Below are 19,920 nucleotides of genomic sequence, written 5' to 3' on the forward strand. Positions count from 1 at the left end.
GTTTTCAACTTCAGCTGTTGCCTGCACTCAACTTAGCCACCATATTGGAAAGAAGAAAGATATATTAATGCAGAATAAGGCGTAATGACTGATAAGGCTTAACCCATTCTTATATTTTAACAGAGCCTAATGAATTAACCCGCTGAAAATATTCTACTGTTAGAACAGGCCCCACGGCAGGTTGATGGAAGAAATATTTTGGTACCTCTTGATGCATTTCAAAGCACTTTTACATATATTCATCCCCATGTCCCCATCCACATGATATTGCAACTGAATAAAACATGAGAAAGTCATCCACTGGCACTTATTGATGCCTTCTTTATGCACTTCTCTAGGTACTGCGCTAGTTTCTGGGGCTGCACAGGCAGGTAAGACAAAGCTCTTACCTCCGGGCCTCTGTGCCTGCGGGGAAGAGAGAACACCAGTAATACCGCAGCTTGAGGAATGCTGCAGCCAAAGTAAATGCAGGAGCAACGAGGACACGGGCCATCCAGCTATGCCTTACACCACCTCTTGGCCTGGTGATTGTGCCTGGACTCAACCGACTCTTAGCACCTGTGTTGTCTAAACCTTGGCCATTCTCAATATTCCGTCATTCTAGCCTTTCCATTTCCTGCATTTTGCCGATTTTATTCATGTCAGCAAAAGCCCAGCTTCCGACAAATAACTTCGTTCAGGTTCTTAGCTGACCTTTGCGTTATCAGTGCTAGTCTAAAACTGGCAGACAATTCACTTTCAAAATTAAATGACTTTTTTTCCTTTGGTCATAATTACTAGAGTTAACATCTGCGTATTAATTTTCTATTCCTCTCAGGTGCTTTTGTGCCCAAATTCCAGAAATCTCTCCAGAGTCTACATTTAGCAGTCAACAACAGACATATGATTTGCCTGTTGAATGAGCTGTAAGAATACCAAAAGAACAAATCTCTTTCCCCCTGCACCCCCTCATCTCCCCACCCCCCCCACACACTCATGCCATCACTGCCTGATGATTCTGGGGCTGACATTGCAGAGGATCGCAAGGATGATTTGTCAATTTGGCAGTAAAACCTTCCTAACATTCATGGACTTTTAGTAGATTTGGAACAGTGAGATGAACAGAGAGATAAAGAACATGTGCACATATATGCATGTACAGATATATAAATTTACCCCCCAAATTGTTTGATTAAAATATACACAAAAATGGTGATTTCTCGCTTTACAAATAAAAGATGCCTTCTGCAAGATAGATTACAAACCAGAAAGGTTTTTAGTGTAGTGACGGGTGACCAGTAACCAATCTTTAGAATTATTTTTGAGGGTAATTTTAGCAGTTCTGTTCAAATGATGCTTTTTTAAAGACTGCTATTTTTCTAAATAGAGCCTTTGTCAGGAGAGCAGGATAAAAGCCTAATAAAAACATATCTGATTATAAATGAGATTTTCCAGTAAGTTGCTTTTCACTAGCCGAGGTATTTGCCATTGTCCTTGAAAACCAAGGTTCCCAGTGATCTGCCTGAGAAGTTAATGATATAGTTCCTCATGATGGAAAAGCCTGGATCCAGGGAGTATTAGATAACTTTGTAGATTTTCACATGTTCCTTTTAGGAGTCCTGTGTTTTGAAAAGTGCTCCTCTGTCTGACAGTTTCACACATGCCCACGCTGTCGAGTCTGTATAATCTATGGACACATACACATACAGGTGCTTACAGGAGCAGCTGGGCGGGCAGACGCATGTCTCAGAAGCACAGTGGATATCACATTGTTGCTTTGTAACGATCATCACTAAGGAGGAGGTCAGAATTACACCACCTGGAGCCGCCGACCACCAACTTGGCCTGGGCCATTTGCAGCTTTTCTGTGGAGCATCCCCTTGTTGATGATGGAAACACCTGTGCGGTGCCCGCCTCGGGACTTGGTATTTGGCACGTCCGCGTTGCAACAGCATGCAGAGCCGTTACATCTCATGAGGGCTGGGGGACACTGCTGTCCAGATTCTCTCAACATGCCGGGCTACCTGGCCCCAGGGTTCATGCTACTCACGGCTTACCAAACGATCTCAGAGACCAGAAGTGGGAGGCGGGGGGCTTAGAATCTACCAAGATCTGCCCATAACTGCCATGGGGCCCTGGAACAATCACTCCACCTTCCTTCACCTTGAGTTTCCTCACCTCTAAAATGAGAGAAACAGTAGCTGTTTCTCAAAGGTACCATATACCTCTAACAGTCTATAATTATAATGAAAACTCATACATAGAAAACAAATCACTCTATGACCCAGCAATTGTATATATGCGTGTGTGTGTGTGCGCGCGCGCGCGCGCGTGCATAGAGACAGAGGCAGGGAGAGAGAGAGAATGCACACAAATTCACAAGGAGACATACAAGGATGTTCATAGCAGCATTATATGTAATATGTAATCGCAAAAAAAATTGGAAATAATCTAAACCTTCATCATCAGGAAGTAAATAAATAAATAGTGTATAGTAATACATGGAATAACCACACAGCAGTAACATGGGTGAGTCTCACACTGAGCAAGAAAAGCAAGCTGCTAACGAATACATACACTACAATGACACCATTTATAAAGTCTTAAAATATGTAGAGCAATAGTTTGCGTGATTCACCTAGTAAAATTAGAAGGATCTATGTGGAGATGATTTATACAAAATTTAGGAAATGGACCCATCTTGTGGTGGGGGGAAGGGGGGCAGAAGCAAGAGTGCAGAGCTGTACAGAGTGGATAAAGCTTTATTTCTAGGCTGGATGGTGAAGAGGTAGATACATTCTGTATGTCTGATGTGTAATTTGTATACCTTTTAAAACATATTAAGCATGCATAATAAATTTGTGATGTGACCTTTGCCTATCAATACTTCCAAATCCTTTCTTGCAGCCTTATGAAAATGATTAACACCACCTCCTGATTTTTCAAGATGGTTAATTTTCAGGAACTTAAAAAAAATTCTAAGTGCACTTTGTTTTAAACTTTAAAGTGTCTATTTGACTATTTGTGTGGCCAAACATATTACCAGGGGTATGATATACATGGTTTCACCAGAGACTGAACTTGACAAAACTATGGTACGCAGAAAGTTCTGTTGCCTTCTGAGGTCATAGTCAAACCTTGGGACGTCAGAATAAATATCAAGAAATAGCCACACTTTTGTCAGTGGAGGAAAAATAAAATTAGTATGTCACATTTTTCTGTGCCCTACGGATTCTTTCCACCCCTTCTCTATCCACCATCCCCTAGGGACAGTGGATAATCCCTTTTGTTCCAATGCAGTGGAATCTAGTTTTATTATAACGTGATGTGAAGCCTATAACTGATTTTGGGTCCAGTTGATTTAAGACTTTCACAGCAGCAACTCTAGCTATTAAAGTTTCCATAGTTGGGAAATTTATCCTTATGGTTCTGTTCAGTTGCCCTATCACAGATTTGCATTTTTTAAGAAATTCCTTTCTGCATTGAGTTACCCACCTAGCTAATACGCCTCCATTTTGCATCAGAGGTATTATGTCTCACATATTGAAAATACTCTCCATACTCTCCGCAAATATAACAATATTAGTGGAAGGAGGGTCGGACATCAGATGGGAATGATGTTCTTAAACTTCCCACAACCTGTTTTGTTGTTCTCTTGGTCTAGTGGGAATCTAGTCTTCAAGAATCTAACAGAGCTTTTCTTGGATAGATTTTATGTTGCTTTCTTATCTCAATCTCTCCAAATGATAACTGTGAATACTCCAGTACAATTAGAATCGAGGTGAAACCAGTGGCTAGAGAGTTATTTTTTTAAAATGAATAGGTTTCTGAGGTAATCATTCTCATTCATTCATCACTCCAACAAATATTTATTGAGCTACTACTACCCATCAGGCACTGTTGTAAACACTGGGGATCTAAGAGTGAAGAAAAGGGGGCCAGGCCCTTGTCCTCATGGAATTTGCCTTCTAGTGATTTCTTAGAATAACTCAGAGGATTGAAATGACATCAGGTGCATATGATGACAAGGATGATGACGGGCAAGCTCTTTCAGAAAGCCTTTCATGATCTTCCAAGCTAAGCTCAGAGCCTTCCTCTGCACCCCCCCCCAGGACACCCTGGGCATATCTTAGCCACTCGGGGCACCTGATATCTCAGTAGGTTGCTTTTGTATCCCAGCAGTGCCCCTCACCAGCTGTGCAACCTTGGGCCAATTAACTCAACTCTTCTGAGCTTAGTAACTAGCTAATCCTACTGAGCACCTACTATGTGCCAGGCTCTCTGCTAACTGTTTTACATAAATCATTTTACCTAATCCTTCTACCAAGGTAGATCCCCGGATAAGAAAATTGAAGCCCAGCAAGTTTAAGTAACCTACTTGAGGTCAGTCATGTGGGTAGTGAGTGACAGAACCCATAGTGAGGGTCCAATAAATGTTTGCCTCATGGTGTGGGGGTGGGTACCAGGGGGAGGCAAGTGAGGCAAGTCATGCACACGCCATGTCAGATCATGTTGAAAATCCTGATGCTTTGTTCATCATGGATTTTTCTTGCATTTATGTTGTTTTTAAAATATTGTATTAAAATATTATTTATCTTGATAACTGAGCTTTTGGGCACCCACCGTAATTTCTTGCCCAAAATGAGTGCCTCTCTCACCTCCCTCTAGTCCCAGTATCATTAGTATTATCATTGGTATCACATTGGAAGGGGAGTTACCTATTTATTTGTTGAATGCCCCTGCTAAATTCAGAGATGTTTAGAGGTTGCCCCCACATCTTGTGTCCATAAATCTTGTTAAGAGTTGGCACAGAGTAGGTGTTCAAGAAATAGTTGTGGAACCAAACTTTCTGCTCCACAATAATTCAAAGGAAGACTAGCCTCCCTTCAGTGAGAAGAGAGAACTAGCTGACCTCTTCGATCTCATGTAGTACGATTAGTCCATTGTGTGTCATTGTTGGCAGTAATCCTGTAATATGTTATTAACATATTAACCACTGCTGTCAGGCACTGAGTATCTGCTAGGGCCAAACACTTAGCACACCTCCTCTCAAATTCTCACCACAAAGCAGGAAACCGAGGCTCAGCAGTGTGGAATCACTTGCCTGGGGCCACACACCTAGTAAGCTAGTAAGTGACAGTCAGCACAGGTCAGTGTGAGTCCAGACTTGAGTTCTTTCCATTCTACCACCTTTGTTTCTCTTTCAGCTCACAGTCTGTCACTGAACAGACTGTGGCATGACTGGGGCTGTAGAGAAGGGCGTGGGCAAGTGAAGACGATGATGAAGTTATACAAAGAAAAGATCCGCACACACCTGAACCCCCAAAGGGGAGGGGAGTTGCCAGGCCCTTCCGTGTCCCTGTGCAACGCCCTCTCTGACCACTGCTACAGGGTTGTTGTGGCCATTATCCCGTACTGTTGTGTGACCTTGACCTCTATCCATTTGGAGGGATGGATCCACGACTTGTCTGTGTGTCTCAAATACTTGTCTTCCTGACCTGCTTCCTTTCAAATAAATTGAGTAGTTAGTCCGACCGGATGACAAGAAGTCTATATGGTTGGGCAGCTGGTGATGGGCACCCTAGATCAGAAACAAGGAACCCAGCATTATGCACCCAGGACTATGTTCTTTGTTCTCAAACTACACTGGGTCAGCACTTAAGTGTCTAAGATCTTACTCTGATTTCCACCATGAATGACATGGTTGTATTTTCCAAAGTGCATTTCTTAAAACATCAGTACTATGGGTGCTTGGGTGGCTCAATCGGTTAAGTGTCTGCCTTCGGCTCAGGTCATGATTCCCGGGTCCTGGAATGGAGCCCCGCATCAGGCTCCCTGTTCAGCAGGGAGTCTGCTTCTCCCTCTGCCCCTCCCCCGTCTTGTGCTCTCTCGCTCACGCTCTCTCAAATAAACAAATAAATAAATAAAATCTTTACCAAAGAAACAAACAAACATCAGTACTATGGAATTCTGTGGTTAAGGAAGGTGAAACAGGCTTTCCTATCTCAGTATTTCTCAGAGCCTTCAAAAGGCTAATAAGGGAGGTGAACCTCCAAAAGAGGTATATCTCACGCAGCATTCCTCCAACCACTTGCCAGTATGTGGAGTACTTCCACGTGGGATGCACTTTGGGAAACTGCGTGTCAGGATCTTTTAAATAGTACCTCATTAGGAAGTGCCAAGAAGGTGAAACCTTGGGAAGTGATTCTTAAGGAATAAAATGGTAATGTCCTTTTTTTATTCTTGCACTATAAAAAGGAAAAGTCATATAACTAGATGGAAGGAAAGTTTTGAAAATAAAAATAAATCACCCTTATTTTCCCAACTTCAGAATATTCCTTTCTTGCCTTTTCTGTATCTATACTTCTCCAAATGTGTATCCGTATGTGTATGTGTGTCCGGCACTGGAAATGTGCAGACGCTATGCTAACTACTTTGCATTTAATCCTCACAGTAACCGTGTGAGTTAGCAAATATGATCCCCGTGTTTGAGATTTGGAAATGGAGGCTCAGAGGGTTTAAGTAACTTCCCAAAGTTGCACAGCGCGTAGGTGACCGAGCCACTCTTTAAATAGTTATTTCTGACTCCACAGACTATGTGTTTAAGCACTAAAAGGCTGAAATAGTTATTTTCTAGCCTAGCAAAAAGTATTTGCCCTGAATTTACTACCGGGGAGCTTATCTTATCTCAGATCCTCATAGAGCTCAGTTCTCTGTTGAATGATAAAAGAACATTCCAAATTGTTCCCGCTTTTTATTTGTCCTTGCTTCCCTCCTCTGACTTTCAGTCACAGGAGCTTCCCAGCCAGTAATCCTAAACTCGGGACCACATTGTTTTCTGTTTTATGGCTCGACAATCTCCTCTGTTGTAAATACATTCAGAAATGATTGTGGCTTTTTCTTGAAGCCTCAACATTTTTTAAAAAGTGATTTATTTTGACAGTGCTTTAGCCTCATGATTTCAAATATTAAGTTACTTGCTTGGTTCAGGTGATCTTATATTTTTCCATAAATGTGTTTATGTCACCCCGCAGACTGAAAAATTTCATTCCAGATTTTTTTTCTTTCTTCCTTCATTTGATTTTGTGCAGGAGGAGGATTGAATTCTTTGAACTTGTCAGTAAAGGAGAATATGATTGGAACATCAAAAACCATCGTGATGTATTTCGGTAAGAAGCAGCTCTTGTTTATGTGTTTCTTCATTATTTGAAGATTTCGCCATGCTTTTCAGACAGTGCTAAGGGCACACACGTGATTTTTAAAGTAACAAATCTTAGCTTCCATTCAAACATTCAGAGAGTAGTTGAATAATTAGAGAAAAGATAGATGGCATGTCTTTTCGTCTTCTAATCCATTATATTTTTGCCCCCTCTCCATAAATTTGCCTTCAGAATTAGAAAATGGTGTTCAAATCGGTTCAGTTTCAGCAAGCTGTGACTTCCTCTTTTTCCTGGGGTGGGGGTGTATGTTGAGGGGAGAGAGGATTTTGAACCTTAGAAAACAGTGTTAACCAAAACAAAGTAGAGAGTTAACTTTGGGGTTTTTTTTTAGAGACAACAGGCGTTGTAGATAGAAAACCAATTGGAACAGTTTGGGTGGGATCTGTTCTAGAATTTTCACTGAACTTCTTCCTAGTGGTTTAGAAAAGACAGCAGCAAACCACCGCCCTTACGTGGCACATTTGAACGCCCTGACTGGAGCCATCCCACTGGCTAGGCACTATTCCTCTTTCTCTCAGATCTTGTCCCTCCACTGTCCCTACCTCACCCACCCCCAGACCTTCTGCTGCCTTAGTCCTGTTCCAAATTGGAAAGCTTGTATTCCTGGGAAAGCCTGTGAGGCCTGCACTGAGGCGCATTGTGTCTGTTCCACAGCCAGGTGACTACTAGAATCACCCAGAACAGGACCCGTCTCATGGCGCGCATAGCTGCTATGCAAGCCCCTCCCCCCACCGCCTCCAGCTTCAGAACGCAGGGCTGCCTGCCCCTCCCCCTCTGCCCCTGACCTCTCTTCACCCTTTCCCCAGGACTTCTCACGGGGGCCCTCTGTTTCTCCCCTCCTGCGGTAATATTTCTCTCTGCTATCTTTTCAGACCTTTTTCTTCTTCCTGTCCAGGGTGGGAGGGGACCCCTCCTCCTTCAAAACTAGCCCTTCCCATGTGTCCTAACTCCGTTCCCTCCACCTCCCCTGCCCCTGGACCTGCCTTCTTGATTATGCTCCTTTGGCATTTTCAAAATCTGCTTTTTTCCAGCATGACCATACTAGGCCTAAAAATATGCTTCTATCTCCTCAGGCAAAAATATCATGCCTCAAATCTGCCTTCTTCCCCAGGTCCATTCATAGTCCCCGTTTTCTCTTCAGTTCCACACTTGACTCACCCTCCTCCTAACTTCTTGCAAGGCAGTATGTTTCTTTTTAAATAATTTTGAGTTCCACAAGTAATTATAGGACTATATTTTTCTGTAACAAATGAAAACATGACAGATGAGCCGCCAGACGTCCCCTGGGCTTCACTCCCAATTCCCACACCAGAGCGAAGCACAGCTATACAGTCTGTTACCAATTTGCTGTATCCTTTCCAGCCACTTCCAAAGCACTTATCTACGTGTATATTCTGAGGAAAAAATACTGTTGAGTGTGGACTTGTTTGTTTGTTTTAACATAATTTACGTACTTATATATCCATCTGAACTGGCTTGTTCACTCAACTGTATGCCTTGGAGTTTTTTCCGTGTCCGCACGTCATCAGCGTTGACTGTTGCACAGTACTCCAAAGGATGGATTTACCACAGAGTAGCTAGCCGTTCCTCTACTGAGGCCTTCAGTCTATGAAATGTGACTTCAGCTCCTTTTGAAAGTCACCAGTCACCTCCCAAGGATCAAATTCTAGGGCCTTTGTTCTCTCCCCGGATCTCATCACAGCCCCTCATTGCACTGGCCTTTCTGTCTTGAAGCTCTCCTGGTCTTTGGAGGCTGCCGAGCCCTGGGCTTCTAGATTTTCTACTCTCTTCTGACTCTTGCTTCTCCTCTTTGTCCTTCTCCAGCCCTTCCCCTCTCCACCACCTCTGAAAGGCAAGGACCCCCGAGGACCTATTTTTGAGATTCCTCTCCTGTTCCTCAGCCTCCTGGTGGCTTTAACAAGCACCCCTTCTCACATGACTCCTGCCCTATCTCTCCAGCCTGGCCTCTCTTCTGAGCACAACTCCTAAAATGTCCGTGCTCATTCCACATCTCCACCTGGGTGTTTTCCTACAGAGGTTTTCAAACGCTTTTTGGCAGGGAACCCCAAATGGAAGAAAAATCTTATCTGGAAGCACAGTGTGTAAAATAGAGGTGCTCCGGGAGCTCTCCACGCCCCCCCCCCCAGCTTTGCCTTCCCTCCCCAATTTCATGGTTAGACTCCGACCACGGGCACCGAGGGGCAGGGGGGCTCCGGGGGACCACCGTGTTAGAGAACCTGAAAATAGCAATAAAACCAACTAAAAGTCGGTCTGCTTTTTATCATCACCACGTGCCTACAGCCTGAACAATGTCAACGATAAGCTACTTCTCCCCGAGAAAAATCTTGTGTTGGTAGAAGTCCTAAACAATTGCTGAGTTTACTGTTGAGTATCAAAGTAATCGATATGAAAGCTTCAGATGAGCACATAATTACTTACCCTTTAGTTGTACACGTGTACCTGTAAGTTCACTGCGAGAGCGTGCGGGGACCCATGCGCGGGGGACGTGCGCGGGGACCCCGTCAGCCGCTGACACCGGTGGGCGCGGTGCCCACTTCAAGTCTAAGTTCCTTTCGCGCGGGCTCCGCGGCTAGTTGGTGCCTTCCCCCCTACCGAGCTTCACATCCCCGGTTTCAAAGAGTACATCCGGAAGAAACAATGATAGCGCAGTAACGGCAAGGACGGAAAAACATAACTCGACCTACTTCGCTTCTGTCATTTTGTGTTGACCATTTGGACGTTTTATTTGTGTCTTAAAATTTAAAACCGAGACGCAGAGGGCAAGGCGCGAAGTGGGATTTTTTGTTTGGTGAGTGCCAAATGCAGCTCACACGTGAACTATTTTATTGACTATGAATCTATTTTTTTTAATTACAATGGATTCTTTTTCATTGCTAATTGTTTTAAAACGAGAACCAATCAAGAAAATGATGGTTAACCCAAGATTGTTGTTGAAATGACTTGGCACATAGAGGGGAGGTGCGATAAAAATGATCTGCGGAGAGCGTCGGATACTCCGGAGGCAGCCCCGCCGGCCGCAGAGGGGGCTGTACGCTCGGTGCCGCGGACCATGCATTCACTCAGCGCGCTGTGCACCTGCACACCGCCACCGCACACTGAACGAGAAGTATGCGGACCTCAGGAGTAACTTCCTTCCTCCTCTCTGACTCGAGAAAAGACCTTTCCCTTCTTCTAGAGGCATCTAAACAGTACACTATCACTACTCATTCACCCCCTTTGGTTCTTCCTCTGGAATCTCTCAGCCTTCTCCTTGCCTTTCCATTCTCCTGCCCTTCCTTGTTGTAGGCCCTTATCAGTTGATATTTTCCAACTGGTCCCCCTGCTTCCCTTCTTCTCCAAACTCTTTTCACACCCACCACCGAAAGTTCTGTCTGGAATGTCTAGCCAGGTCCTTTCTGAACCCCCAACCGTAACAGACTCCCCAGTGCCAGTTGGATGAAAGTTTCAGACTCCCCCGCCCCCATCTTCCCTCCCAGCCTTTTTCTGTCTTCCTTCTCAGTATGGACTTCCTGCTCCACTGTAGAGCATTCATTGAAAATAGAGACCCTTCTGTCCGACTTTATGGATCCGGCTCCAGCTTTGATACTTCCTCACTGTGTAACCTCTGGCAAACTTTCTACCTGTCTGATCAAGGAATGCAAAACACTAATTTGCTTTGTAAAATGGAGGTAATAATAGTATCCCTACCTCACCTAGAGGCTATGTAGATCACTCTGTAGTGCTTGCTCGATTAACGGTCCCTATTAGAATGATCACTAACTGAGCACCTAGCTAGATACTCAATACACTTGTTGATTGACTGATGAATGGTGACATGAATTTGAGAAGTAAGCCTCGAATTATCAAGCAGATGAAAGCTAAATCATTGTCCAAGTTATAGTATAAGTAAGCAACCTCATAGAGATTATTTCCTGTCTAGGAGAGTGACTGCAAAGTTCAATGCATTACCTACAGTCTTGTCTCGCTCCGGTACCAGCAGAACCTAAAAGGAGAAGCATTTGAGTGTAGCAAGAGGGGGTCTGGTAGCTTTGTGATAAACACAGAATCCTGACTCCTTACTCGCTTTGGGAAAGTTACTTCATCTCTCCGTGCTTCCTTTTACCTCTCTATAAAACCCTCCTTCTGAGGGTTCAGTAGATTCATTTATTCGTAGTTAGGGGTCAGCACTTAGTACGGAGGCAGGCACACAGCAGAGTGCTTGTTACAGAAGATCAAATATGAAGAATGCACCGCTGCATTGCTCCGCATAGTGCTTAGCACATGGGGGGCTTGGGATTAGATGCTGCCGAACTCGTGGAGGAGGCTGCTGAGGCCGGCATGCCTGGCGGGGCTTTGAATGACCTATTGTTACCTGCCACTCTGCCCTGTTCCCTGGGGGGGTTTCCTGAGGAAGTTACACAAACCCCACTACCATCGTGCTCTGCCATCTGGGAAGCAGACATGTTTCCAAGGCATTCGAGTCCGGCAGGGTAGGAAATGTTACCACCCGACATCAGGACAGCCCCCTGACCTCTAACAACACACCCCTTTCTTCCAAAAGGAGCCAACCAAATGTGGTCTCTCGACTCCAATCCTTCATCGCTTTTCATCACATCCTGCTGGCTTATAGTACAAAGAAAGCAAATTTTGGACAAAGGGTGTGCCTTGTTTTTCCCACCTCCTCATCACATCAGATGATAAGCACCAGAGCTATCCACAATTTAAATTGTCCCCCATGTTTTTATATCCATGGTTCAGGGTGAATTCTAGTTAAACCCAGTAGAAATCTGCCCCTCAAAGATCTGGTTCAGATCTTCCTGTGCTTTCTTATGTGTTCAAATTAATGAAAGCTGCTGCTGAATATGTTTCTTCTTCATAATGCTTATAAAACATGGTTGCAGCCAGGTAATAAACTGGAGTGAAACAGTGTGGCTCTCCCAGTAAATCTTAGCTCTGTAGAGCAGGTGGAAATGAAGGAGCTCCTAGGGTAGTGTGCACCTCGCCTCTTTGCTATAGGTTTCCATCCATTCCCATCAATCAGCGATAAGTTGGTGAAGAGATTCATCAGCTATGTATATGGCATTATATGCTGATTCCCTTGCCGCTAGTTAAAAATAAAAAACATTGTCCATTAGAGATTATTTTAAGCAGAGCTTGCTTAGCTCCGGTATAGAGAAAGTAGTTCTCTGCCTTCCTTGATCTGCTGCAGACATAACAAAAGGGCCGCCACCAAGGCTGAGGCTGTGTGCGAGCTTTGTCTTCCTAAGCAGTGTGGCCACATGATGGAGATGCTAAACATGGGGACTGTAAACAGTGCTTCCCTTGTTGAGGGAAAGACACGTGAGAGTTGGCCTCGGTCCCATTTTATTTATTTATGTATCTAGGACGGATTTGTTTAGGAAGAATGCAACAAAAGATTATTCAGGCTGTTTTGTTTGGTTCTGTTTTTCAGATCAATGTTAATGACAGCCTGTGACCTTGGAGCCGTGACCAAACCGTGGGAGATCTCGAGACAGGCAAGTGGTGATTAATGGCAGGGCCTGGCAGAGGAAGGACTGGAGGTGGGGGGGAGAGGGGGAGCAATATTCCCAGAGCCTCCCCCACCCCCCACCCCCACTCCCAGGCACTGAAGCCCTAGTCAATTTGCATCAGTATTAACATGGTGTAAAAAATAGCAGGAGGCTCGGGCGAGACTGTTTATTGCACAGCCGTTCATTAACGTGCTTCCACTGAGTCATAATATGCCTGATTCTCTAAGATTTTTTTAACACTCTAAATCCAAATAACGCATTGGCCGTGTCCTAAGGCAAGAGTTTCAAAAATAGTGTTTTTAAATAGGTAATCGTGTTTTAGCACAAGTTCTGCTTTTTTCTCATCTTAAAAAAAGAGAAAGAGAGAAAAAAGAAAACAAGGAGGTCAAAAGGAAATTTTATTTTTTCTTTTTAAGGACTATTTAGAGATCAGATCACTGTGGCCGAAGTGTGCAATATCCACAAAAAATTATGCCTTTACCACCTATCTGGTTTCACTGCCGAACATGTTAGTTTAGAGCAAGAATAGTTTTCAAGCCAGTAACCACACAGTTTAAGATCCTTGATTACTAATAGTTTTTGGAGATTAATATCTTTTCATTTTTATGAGGCACCTACCGTGTGGGGTGTGAAATAGTAACTTGGTATCTTAAGTCTCAACATTTTAGGGAAAATAAAATAGATTCATATAACAATAAATAACTAGTATTTATTGACTAAATATCTAATATCCAAATATCTAATTTCAAAGCCCCCCGCCCCCACCTTTGACTTAGGTATAGTTACTCCAGTAGGCTGAATAATAGCAACCCAAAGATAGTGGATCCTAATTTCTGGAACCTGTAAATATTGCCTTAGAAGGAAAAAGGGTCTTTGCAGATGTGATGAAGTTAAAAATCATCATCATCATTATTATTGTCATTATCCTGTATTATCCAACTGGGCCCTAAATTCAATGACAGGTGTCCTTAGAAGAGAGAGTTGTAGGGAGATTACACATTCAGAAGAGAAGAAGGGCATGTGAAGACAAGGCAGAGAGTGGAGCGATGCGGCCACAAGCAAAAGAAAGGTGGCAGCCATCAGAACCTGGAAGGGACAGAGGATAGATTCTCCCCTAGAGGCTCCAGAGCAAGCTTGGCCTTGGCAACACCTTGATTTCTGTCCAGTGAACTGATGTTGAGCTGCTGACCTCCAGAACTAGAAGAGAATAGATTCCTATTTTTTTTTTTTAGGATTTTATTTATTTATTTGACAGAGAGCGAGAAAGAGAGAGAGAGAGCACACAAGCAGGGGGAGCAGCAGGCTGAGGGAGAAGCAGATTCCCCGCTGAGCAGGGAGCCCGATGCGGGACTCTATCCCAGGACCCTGAGACCATGACCTGAGCCGAAGGCAGACGCTTAACCAACTAAGCCAGCCAGGCACCCTGATTCCTGTTGTTTTAAATCACCAAGTTTGTGGTCATGCCTGGCAACCCTGGGAAACTAATACAGTTTATTACCCCTATTTCACAAATGGGAAAAGTGGAGCCTAGAAAGGATAGCTTGAGGTGATATAGCTAGTAAGTGATGGGGCTCGGTATTCAAATCCTAGCAGATTAGGCTCCAAAGCCTTCACTCTTTACAGCGCCTCACACTATCTCACACCGGATTCATCAGTGGGCATTTTTATTTTTTTTTTAAGGTTTCATTTATTTATTTGATAGAGAGAGAGAGACAGCGAGAGAGGGAACACAAGCAGGGGGAGTGGGAGAGGGAGAAGCAGGCTTCCCACGGAGCAGGGAGCCCAATGCGGGGCTCGATCCCAGGACCCTGGGATCATGACCTGAGCCGAAGGCAGACGCTTAACGACTGAGCCACCCAGGCGCCCCTTATTTATTTATTTGACAGAGAGACACAGTGAGAGAGGGAACACAAGCAGGGGGAGTGGGAGAGGGAGAAGCAGGCTTCCCGCCTAGCAGGGAGCCCGATGCGGGGCTCGATCCCAGGACCCTGGGATCATGAGCTGAGCCGAAGGCAGACACTTAACGACTGAGCCACCCAGGCGCCCCTCAGTGGGCATTTTTAAATGATGCCAGTGGTCAGGAGAATGAGCTATTATCCTTCAGCCTCAGTGGCTTAAAACAACGTATTGTTCATGAGCATGTGCATCCAGGGTCAGCTGGTACTGTTCCTCACTTTGGACTCTGGCTGAAGGAGCAGTTACCATGTGGATCATTCCGACAGAAGCCCTAGCCTGCCTCGTCCTGGCAAGTAAATGCCTCTTCCCAAGAATTCATTGGCCAGAACTTGTCACAAGACCCCACTCAACCAGGAAGTATAATTCTTTCGTGTGCCCAGAATGTAGGAAAGCCAGAAATAGTTAATGAAAATGTGACTACCACAGTTTGCCCTTCTAATCACTGGAAGTGTGATTCACTCTCCTTCCTGCAGGCAAAATATACTCAGCCTTTCCCCAAGGGAAATGACCCAAATGTCCCATTAGTCATGGTATCAAGCTCAAAGTCCAAGATCTCTGGGTGATTCATGCCAGTCTCTACATCAGGTCTGGATGCAAATTAAAGACCTACACACACCCCCAAACATAGCATCTGACATACACCCAAACCACGAAATATTCATTATAATGCTCCCATTCAGAAAGGAAAGAGATGGCCAACATGTAGCAGTTAGGGGGCCACAGTAATTCCAAAATCCCACTGGGCAGTCACTGTGAGGCCATCCATTCTGTGGTAGGCTCTGGTTCTCTGCGAGATGCTCCCCAACCATCATTATCCATGGCTGCTAGATCTATTCTGGGAAATTATCCCTTTTCCATTGTCCTCCTTGGCTATATCCAAAGGGCAGGCAGCTTTCCAACCTGTTTCCCACCCAAAATGGTTGAGGACCCAAGGCTTGTTTTAGGTTTTAAGTAGTCACAGTCTTATGGGGTTTTTGGCACCAAACTCTCTTGCACATTTAGTCAGCTTCTTATGTCTTTGATTCTAGTCATTTCCATTTGCTAGTAACCACATCCACAGTTCTAGTCTAGACGGACTTCTTAGATCTGCTATATCTCTTCGCTTCCTTGCTTTCAAGAACAAAGAAAAATAACATATGTACTTCTTTCCTCCTCCTTCATGACCCAATTCCTAGCAGTTGGGGCCCAACAGGTGCCAGTGAGAGAACCATGTAGTAAAATCATTTTTCTGGGCCATTTTGTACAACGGAAGGGATATCCTGGGTACCACCTACTTCATTCGAAGTTCTTAACTGTGAGTACACTGGCCGTACCTTTGATTCTTGTCTCAAGGCTGAGTTGTTGTTGTTGTTGTTTTTAAGATTTCATTTTTAAGTAATCTCTACACCCAACATGGGGCTTGAACTCACAACCCTGAGATCAAGAGTCACATGTTCCACCGACTGAACGAGCCAGGTGCCCTGCAAGGCTGAGTCTTGATCAGCCTTTGTCATTCAAAACATATCTCAATTTTTATTTTTATAGTTTGGGATTAAAAAGCAGCTTCATCTTTCATCCCTGAAGATGAAGACTCTGAATTTATGACTCTCTCTCTTCCTTTTCATTTCTGATGATAAACCTGCCAATCCTTTTCTGAGCTCACTTCTTAACAATACTTAGCAAAACGTAGTCAATAGCAGTCGTCACATGCTACTAACATTTGTTTTCCAATCTCTTCCCCTAAGGCAGTAAATTCATTAGATACATTATTTGTTTTATTTCAGGAGAATTGTACAAAATATTTTGCCACTGTGTAACATGGGCCATCATCTTTACAGCCTCCAACAACATTTCTTCACTGTCTTATACCTGGCCCCCTTGCTGATGCCACATATTTTAGGGTCTTCTTATTTGTCTTCCTTTTTTTCTTTCTTTGTCTTTCAACAGCAGCACCTCAATTCCATACTAATTTTTGTGTTAGTCAAAACTCGGGTAGGCTTTGCTGCAGTAACAAATATATTCTCAAATTTCACTGCTTAACTCAAAGAAAAGCTTATTTCTTTGCTCCTGTCACAGTCCAGTGTAGATTGGGCAGTTTTCCTACAAAGTTCTCCTCCAATAAATAGCTCTCCTCCAACTGAGCCTCGGCTTTCATTTTAGTGTGACACATCTGAAGTTACATAAAGCAGGGTAAGCGGGAAGAATTTGCACGGTTGAGTAGCTTATTTCTACATCTCTGCCCACTCTTCACTGCCCCAGTGTGGGAAGGCTCCCCTACAGTGAAGTTGGGGAACAGAGAAGAGGTAGGAATCTTCCAGGTATTGGGGAAAGGTATAGTAACAGAGGTGGCCACTCTGATTGGGATGGAAAGAAGTGGAGGAGTGGAGAGTGGGAGAAAGTTCAGGGGACCAGGGGAAAAATAGAGAAGATTGGAAAGAGAGTGAGATGATGAGGTATGATGTGCCAGACCTTTCAGAAACCCCAGTGAAATGCATGTCAACAACTAAAGGAGCAGTAACCCACTTGGGAGCAGGAAAAGGATAGGAGAAAGTCCTTAGAAGGAAAAAGAGTTCCTGCATTGATATTTTAAACCAACTTGGGAGGCCCATCGGCCACTTGAAGGTGGTCTTCTTGGTCATTGATGTAAATAATATTTTATTTTTAAGATGTGAAGTTCTGCTGATAAGTGCAGAGACCCAAGAGTTCAGGGAAATAAAACACAAAACCATGTTTTTCCAAACATTTCCATCAGAAATCTTGTCACAGCCCTAAACTGGAGATCTCATTTGTGTTTGTCTCCAAACCAAATAGGTTAAAATGTTTTCAAAAACATACTCACTTCTATGATTTTAAGAAACATTTGGACAAAAACAACGGAAACTTCTTTTAAAAATATAAATATATTTCCAATTTCCTAGATGTTGATTTTTTTAACATTTCCTTGCAAAATGTTTTTTTTACCGGTGACTATTCCAACCCTCCTTCCTCACACACATGACTCTAAGCATGTGAGTTTCCCCAGTGATCCCCCAAGGCCTGATTAGCATCTCAATTTCCTTCTTTAATAAAAAATTCAATCAGGAGCCACTTAATGTTCCTGATTGGGTTTTTAAGTACAAATGAAACAGTGGTACAAATTGAGCCATGAAAGAAGCACAGGGGAGATAGCCAGGACTACTTTCGAAAGATAAAGGACAGGATTTTGTTTTAATTTCTTTGCTTTCCAGGGGCTATAGACCTATGCAGGACTCCTACCTTGGGGTGACCTGATGTGCACATTTGTATTCTTTAGTGCAAAAGACCCACCTCAGAGCAATCTGAGGGAGTGTTCTGGGAGCTGAATAAAGGAGGCCAGGCCCTTAGGGGACCATTTCTTTTTTACAGGAAGGCCGGAGACAGAGAGAAAGGTCTGGAGTGCTAATGGGAAAGGTAGTGGCAGAGACTAGAGAGAGAGAGAAGGAAATCAGGCCCTAGAAAAACTGAGCCAGCGCCAACTAGTTTTATGCTATTGAATTTTTAAAAGGTACCCATATTCCTTATTAGAAATGTTTAAAATCTGAACTGACTAGATATTCTATTTTTTTATAAATGAGCTACATACTTGCTATTCTCAAGGGGTGTTTGTGTGTGTGTGTGTGTGTGTGTGAGAGAGAGAGAGAGAGAGACAGAAACAGAGACGGAGAGAGACGTTTTTATGTTTTATCAATGGTTATGATTTATGGTTGGCAGAATCTCTTGAGAGATACACTTAAGTAAACTATCTTGATTCTATCCACTTGACCAAAATTAAACCATTCTAGCCTTTTCCAGACCTTAGAACCTCATCTTTATAAGAGCCTGGAATAGAGGAAAAACTAGTCTGGGGATCCAGATCTTCTTGCCATCAAATTTTCTGGGACTTTTTTTTTCCTGCTCTTTCAAATTTTCTAAATCCAGCTAGTTCATCTCAGAGATTTCCTAGATGCACACTATAGTGTTGTTGAAAATACCCATTTAACATTTACTGCTATATCAGTATGCTTCCCATAAGCTATCATTAGAAGCACAGGGCTTGGAGAAGCTTCTCTTCAGCTTAACAATGACCAATGAGCAACTTCTGATCATCCATGCTAATAGATGAAAAGTGGAAAAACAGAAGTCCTTACTTTGGAAAAATCTCTACCATTTGGGGTAGAACCACCAATTCCATTGTGCTTGTACCAACTGGAACCTACCATAAATTAACACTTTTAGTACCTAGATTACTGCATCATGACACACTGTAGAAAAACCTGGTATGAACAGTGACTCTAGCGTTAGTCCTGCCCTTGGCTGATTGCTCCAGTAAGAAGCAGAGGTTGCCCTGGGGTTATCCTCTCCAGAGTGCATGCGAATATTGGTAGGGTGAAGCAGTTAAAGAGTTTGGGGGATGGCAAATGAAACCAAGCTAAGATAAAAGTATACAACAAAGTGAAGAATCTATGTAGAAACAACCAAAAGTTGGCTAAATTATTATTGCAAGTATATCATATTATAAAGACAAAAAATATTATTAGGCATTATTTGCTTCATTTTTCTGCAATAAGAGCATTTCCTACTTTGAAGGTGGCAACCCAGTGCCTCATCCTGAATATGGAATCTGTACTCTCCGAGATCATCTACTAGCATGCATCTAAAAATAGCTTGCACAAGTTCCTCTGATTAAAAGGAAATCAGTTTCATTGATTAAAGTCCGTAATACCTGAAACAGAAAATGTTAATGCAATTCTTCAAAAGCTTTTTAAGTGATTATCTGGGTTGAAGATCATCACCATACACGGAAGGCAGAAATAACTTCTGAGTCTTATGATAGATCACATATAACCATAAATTAAATATGTATATGTTTCAGGTGGCTGAACTTGTAACCAGTGAGTTCTTTGAACAAGGAGATCGGGAGAGATCAGAACTCAAACTCACTCCTTCAGTAAGTTTGTCCTTCTATTATGACGCATTTACCCTTTGGAATGACATTTGCTAAAGTATCTCCAAATCACAACTTGAAAGTGGGAAAGACTGAAAGTTGGATTTAAGGAAACACTCCTGAAAGTTTAAAACTTTAATTAAACTTAGATGCTAAACACTCTTATTCCCAGGTTTCTGATTAAGAGTGGTGAGCTACTTAACAAGCATTTCCTGAGCTCCCACGGTGGGCCAGCTAGGCACGAGGGAGGATATGCAGGGTGGCATTTGAGTAGCTCAAAGCCCAGTGCTGGCATTTCCTATGTGGTCAGTAG

The 19,920-nt window shown here is 43.3% G+C and overlaps 1 protein-coding gene across 1 annotated transcript in view; it reads left to right on the forward strand.

The window, feature by feature from the left end:
* Window positions 1–19,920, forward strand: part of PDE11A (phosphodiesterase 11A) — a 382,098-nt gene that overhangs the window by 327,113 nt on the left and 35,065 nt on the right. The window contains exons 16-18 of the mRNA XM_032407415.1: window positions 7,071–7,148; window positions 12,652–12,715; window positions 19,536–19,610. Coding sequence (XP_032263306.1) covers window positions 7,071–7,148; window positions 12,652–12,715; window positions 19,536–19,610 — 217 coding nt within the window. The remainder of the gene's footprint in view (window positions 1–7,070; window positions 7,149–12,651; window positions 12,716–19,535; window positions 19,611–19,920) is intronic.

This window comes from Phoca vitulina, unplaced genomic scaffold (assembly GCF_004348235.1).
Source record: "Phoca vitulina isolate PV1807 unplaced genomic scaffold, GSC_HSeal_1.0 scaffold1, whole genome shotgun sequence".
Classification (NCBI taxonomy): domain Eukaryota; kingdom Metazoa; phylum Chordata; class Mammalia; order Carnivora; family Phocidae; genus Phoca; species Phoca vitulina.